This window comes from Phalacrocorax carbo, chromosome 5, assembly GCF_963921805.1.
Source record: "Phalacrocorax carbo chromosome 5, bPhaCar2.1, whole genome shotgun sequence".
Taxonomy (NCBI): Eukaryota; Metazoa; Chordata; class Aves; order Suliformes; family Phalacrocoracidae; genus Phalacrocorax; species Phalacrocorax carbo.
This window is the reverse complement of record NC_087517.1, coordinates 44,656,385-44,662,090: the sequence shown is the minus strand read 5'-3', so window position 1 is coordinate 44,662,090 and position 5,706 is coordinate 44,656,385. Positions and strand designations below refer to the sequence as shown.

Below are 5,706 nucleotides of genomic sequence, written 5' to 3'. Positions count from 1 at the left end.
CCAGGCTGATGGGGTGGCAGAGAATATGCAGCCAGATCCATCTCAGAGGTGCACAGCGAAGGGACAAGAGGCCACAGGCAAAAGCTGCCGTGATGGACGTTCCTGTCACACGCAAAGAAAAATCTCTGCCCAGATGGTGCTGCAGCCCTGGGACAGGGCCCACAGGGATGGTGGTGCTCCATTGTTCCCACACACCCGGCTCCAGCTCTGGGGTGCCTTGGGGCAGGTATTGGGGCCCCAGCCCAGCTCTGATGGCGCCTGTCCAGCTGTGGGTCAAAATTCATTGCCTTTACTGTGGACGAGAGCAGCAGCACAAGCAATGCTGCCAGGACAGCTCTCCTGCTGACTGCCCAGTTTTGTTTCATTTTGTTTTTTTGTGGGCTGGCAGCAAATCAATGCATCCCTGTGTGCATTGCTGCGGAGTGCAGGCCCAGCGACGTCTCCGCCTCCAGATGCCATTGGCACCGCGGGTGCTGCAGCAGCGCCTGGGGCTCTCCGCCCCCAGACATAAGAAGCCAGCGAGTCCCCAGGCCGCCCAACCACATTACATTGGTGTGCTGCAGCCCCGCCGCTGGCAGGAAGGTAAGAGGGGCTGGGGGATGCTGGAGCAGGTGCTTGGCAGCTGGAGCAAGCAGGCTGCTGCCGTGGGAGGGGTGGCACAGGTAGGCCAGTGGGGAGATGAAATGCTCCTCAGCCTTGCGGATAGGAACTATGCAGTGCTGCTAGCAGCTAGCTCAGCCTGGTGCAGGCAGGGCATGAGCATGCAAAGGGCTATTAGGATGCATGAATGAAGCGCTTTAGGAATATTTCCTACCTGACTGGAAACAGTCTTGCAGTTTGGACACCAACCGCTGCACGGGGGAAGGCAGCTTGAGAGTCAGGCCGTGGGATGAAATTTAGTTCCTTCAGCACTGGCTCTCGTGGTGGTGATACAAGAGCTAGGCCGCAGGGCAGGAGACATTTATCCATGGGGTATGAATTAACTAAGTGCCAGACAATAAGGCTGGGTTTTTTTTCCCCAGCATCAGTGCATTCAACAGCTTTGGGAAGGTGATTTTGCATCTCTCCCTTTTCAGAGTCTCTTTGGTTTGTCTGTGAAATTGGTAGGAAATGCTGCAATCCCAGTTACTAACATTCCTGAGAGGGTGTCCAGATCAAGAGTGGGAGGAGGGAGGTTACAGTAAACGTGCTTATTTTGTCCCACTGGCACTCAACAAAACTGGCTCCTGCCTGGGCTCCCCTGACTGCTCAGCTGGAGACAGGCCTGCATGCAAGAAAGGCAGAGGCGATAGCACCTGTGACAGAGGGGACAGCAAAACCTTTCTGAAGCTCTATGTGCAGAAATGAAACCCCTGCCTGCCCCTCTCCCAAGCAAGGAGAACAAAGCAATGGGTTAAGCAGCGGGAGCCAAAGAGGTGAAGTGACAACATGCTGCCTGCTAGCCAGGTTGGCACATGTAGCAAATGCAGGGGCACCTGCCAGGGTTTTGCAGCCTCTCCTCGTTTTCTCTCCTATGGTCTGTCCACACAGGTACCCAAGGTGCCAAACTCACACCAGTCCCAGTGGATGTGTTAGCTCCTGGTGTGTACCAGTCCTACACTGGGCACTCCTGTTGTGGTGGCTCTCCTCTTGTGGAGACCTCCTGGAGGCACAGCCAAGGTCTCTTGGGATCTTCCTCCCTGAAGCGAGAGCTGCTAGCGGTGCTTTTCGGCATGTTTTGAGTGCAGGGTCCAGTGTTGGTGACATGTGGGCGGAGTCCTGGGGCGGCTGCACTTGCAAAGCAAAAGGCATCGCTAGATCTTGCCCAGGCTAATGCGCCCATCACTCCTATGACCTCAGGGCCACACTGTGACCATGTCCAAGCTGGAGAAGGCCATGATCACCATCATTGATGCCTTCCACCAGTACTCAGGGAAGGAGGGAGACAAGCACAAGCTGAAGAAATCGGAACTCAAGGAGCTCATCAATAACGAGTTGACCCATTTCCTTGGTGTAAGTATTGCCCTCCGTGCAGCACACCTGGTTGGGCTCAGGGAGCTGTGTCGAACAGCTGCTGGGCTCTGCTAACTCTGTCTCCCATGGGAACCAAGCGCAGGGGAAGGGGTTTATTCATATAGCAGTGCATTAAACACTTTGCTCCAGCTCTGAGGGAGTACCAGGTGGCTGGACAAGGGCAAGAGCCTGCTCTGGGGACTGGGGTTCAGGTTGGATAATAAGGAAATTTCCTTCCCTAGGAAGGGGTGACAGCCTTGCCCCAAGGGGCTCAAGATGTCCCTTCCCAGTAGCACAGCTGTGGCTGTGATTCCAGCTTCAGGAGGGCCGCTGTTGTGCAGATGCTGCTGCAGGCACAGGGTGGTGCCCCAACACAGATGAGAAACAGCAACAAGCTATTTGGGATATGTCTGAACAGAGATTCAGACATGAGAGTACCCAAGAAGTGGGGACATGTTACTGTCTGGGCCTGGCTCTGATCCTCCCCAGCTTTGCCTGCCTGTTTCTGTCCCTTCAGGAGATCAAAGACCAGGAGACTGTGGACAAAGCGATGGAGGTGCTGGACAGCGATGGGGATGCAGAGTGCGACTTCCAGGAGTTTGTAGCCTTCATTGCAATGGTCACTGCTGCTTGCCATGAGTTCTTTGAGCATGAGTGAGCTGGTGGGAAGCAGGTGAACACCTCCTACTCATGCTGGAGAGATGCAGAGCAGCATTGCTCCTCCAGGGAAAATAGCTGGGCACAATTAGGGGCTCCTTGGAGTAAAGCTTGTGCAAGACTTAAGCAGCTTATTAAGTTCTGCGGCTTTGTGAACAAGAAACACCTGCATGGCTCAGGAAAGCCCATCAGTGGTGTGCAAATGCCTTGTCTCAAGCTCCTTCCCTGCTGCTGTATGCAAGGGATGTGCACGGGGCTGAAGGCAGGCAGATGCTGTGATCCAAGCTTGCTTGCAAAGGAAAAGGGAAATTCAAGGGCTGAAGTAGGAGGTGATACAGAGGGGCTGGTTACAGAAGTTGGTTCCGAGCCCACTGGCCTGAACGGAAAGGATCCCGTTGATTCCTGTGGGCTCTGACTGCCCTGTGCACAGTACTAACTCAGGCAGCACAGCCCCTGTCCCGTCACAGGGCCTCAGCAGAGCCCGTGCATTTCCTGGCAAATTGAGACACCCTTGGCTTGAAAGGCTAAGCATAACCATCTAACAGCCCAGGCTTTTTTCTTGTTGATGAATCCTCTTGCTTTTAGTAGCCTGCAGAACTGAAAGTGAAAGCGTATGATGCTCCTGGGCTGGGGACAGCTTCTGGGCCTGGGATGTGCCTTGGCAAGGTCTCCAGGCTCAGACACAAGGGAAGGGGGCATATGCCCAGTGTGACCACAGTACTCGAACATAGATTAGGCACAGTCTCTGGAATGTGTGGAAATGGTAAGAATAAAATGTTGTTTTGGTCTCTGGGCTGCAATTCAGTCTCTGGTGAAAAGTGCATCCTTTCGTCCCAGGCTGCGCGCAGCTCCCTGGCTGCCCTGCACTGTCAGAGGGGAAAGCTGGAGGATGTAGCCTGAAGCACTGCTATGGCTCATACCCCTGGGCTTCTTGTAGGGCATCAGCCCTTCATCTCCTCCCTGGCATCAATGTGGCTGGCCAAACAGCTCAAGGCTGTTGCTGCTGCCACCATAGTCCACCTGGCTGTCCAAACTGGCAGATGTACCTTGTGAGGCCAAAGGAGGACAACACCCCTACATGGGACTGCTGCTGTTCAGGATGTGTCCGCTGCTGCCAGGGTCATTCAGGGGCTTGCACTGGTGAGCCTTTGGAAAGCTAAAACTAAACCTAGGACAATTTCCCCGAAGCTTATGCTCCTGCCTTTTTCAGTCCACACTTGCCATCCAGCTCAGCTGATATCTGTGAGTTAGGCATTCACGGCCAGCAATACCTACAGTGACAAATTCATGACAAAGATGCCCGCAGACATTGCTGGTTTTACCTCATTCCACATTTCATAATGATTTCACATGCAAAACGACATGTCTTTGGACAGGCACTATCTTGCTGTTCTCATCTGCCTCCCCCAAGTGAAGAAAAGGGACACTCAGGCAGATACATGCATACAAGAAAGACATAATCTTGTATTCCATCCAGAATTAAAAAAGCAGTTTTGCCATCCTAGGGTACTGCTCATTTGTTTAGAGCTTGTTTAGCATCCAAGTTACTTCCACCAGATTTTTAACATCTTTATCAGTTCTTGGTTCAACTGTTTCCAACACTTGTATGTATGGACCTGAGGAAGCATGTGAGGATAGTGAATGGGGACACTCTCTGTCCCAGAGTGTCCCCAAGGTTGGACAGGGTAGATGGGACTCTCATGACCCTCTCTCGAGCCTGAACCTGAGTTCAGCAGAGGGGTCTGATGCTTCAGCACAAGGGTCCGCAGGTGAGGCTGTCTGGCAGGTTTCCATGTCCCACCTGCCTTCTGCCTCGCTGCACCAGCACTGTTCACATGGATGAGGAATAGTTCTCCAAGACCGAGCCTTTTCAGTAGCTCTGCAGAGCACTGCAGCAGCAGAGAGCTGTAGGCGTAACACACAGCTTGCGCGCTGGCAAAGCCAGTGAGATGCAGAGCAGGCTGTTCTTTGGTGAGCATTGGAAGCAGGAGCAGTGAGTGACACAGTATGACTGAACACATGTTTCTGGCAGTAAGGCTGATCCTGACTTAGCAACACCACTACTGGGAATTCACAGAGGTTTTACCTGGCATAGAAGGCACAGGAGCTGGTGCCTCTTGTCAGGGAGGAAGAGAGCATGTCTTCCTTTGAGGTGAGCACCCTGACCACCAGCAGTGCAGTACGCAGTGCTCGGCTACTGAGTCCCAGACACACCTCCTCAGTCAGCAAGGAGCAGAGCTATCCTGAAGTGAAACTCCTGAAACAGGGACTGCATGGTCAGAGGCCTCAATGCTACCCAGTCTGCACTGCAGCTCTGCTTGCATTGTGGCCTGCTGCTCTCCAAGACAGGTGGTGCCTCAGCTGAGAGCTCAGACTGTGCGGACAGCTGCACGCTGGCACAGCAGGGGAGGCAGGCAAAACAGTTTGGGCAATGCTGGCCCAAGCACATAGTATGAGGTGCCTCTGCTGACAGCTCACCACTGCTCATCCCTCTTTCATGCTTCCCCCTCACATACGCTGGCACACCCACAGCCAGCCACCTGCAGCACCTCTGCTAACACCCTGGGTCCCCACAGACTGTGCAAGCCCCATGTCCAGCCTAGAAAAAGGATGCTGCCATGCCAACAAGGGGTTTGAGCAGTGCTGTGAGGGGCTCAGAAGTGTGGCGAGGCTTTCTGGGGGAAAATCACGCAAGCCTTGGGGCTGGCCAAGGAGCAGGTGTCAGAGCTTTGCAAGGCAGGCATCACAGCTGGCTCTTAAGGAGGCTTAAGTTGCTTAGGCAACTTGCCAACCTCCCAGCAACGACGGACTAGATACTTAAAAGTGCCAGTCTTGACACCACTGGTTTTCAGGCTCTGGCAGGGATAGTTCGCTCTTCAGGAAGGGAAAGTGATAGGCTAATGACATTATGAAATAATTTTTAGTTATGCTCCTGTTCCAGCCAACAGAATCAGCCTGCTGGGTACCCAAGGTGCGCATGACCTTACAGTACCTCACTGGCACCGGTTAGATTGATCTGGAGGAGCTCAGAAAATCCGCATTTTTGTCATTAGTGCA

The 5,706-nt window shown here is 53.5% G+C and overlaps 1 protein-coding gene across 1 annotated transcript; it reads left to right on the top strand.

Annotated features, from left to right (window-relative positions):
• Positions 1 to 455: 455 nt before the first annotated feature.
• Positions 456 to 3,453, top strand: S100B (S100 calcium binding protein B). Its single transcript, XM_009507073.2, has 3 exons — positions 456 to 582; positions 1,840 to 1,992; positions 2,510 to 3,453. Exons 2-3 carry the CDS (start codon positions 1,855 to 1,857, stop codon positions 2,648 to 2,650), a joined length of 279 nt encoding a protein of 92 aa, XP_009505368.1. The 5' UTR covers positions 456 to 582; positions 1,840 to 1,854; the 3' UTR covers positions 2,651 to 3,453.
• The last annotated feature ends 2,253 nt before the right edge of the window (positions 3,454 to 5,706 follow it).

Bases quoted from the DNA above. Each gene is read 5' to 3' on its own strand.
- S100B (XM_009507073.2), top strand. From the start codon at position 1,855: ATGTCCAAGCTGGAGAAGGCCATGATCACCATCATTGATGCCTTCCAC. The intron at 1,993-2,509 runs GTAAGTATTGCC...CTGTCCCTTCAG, and splicing joins AGTTGACCCATTTCCTTGGT to GAGATCAAAGACCAGGAGAC.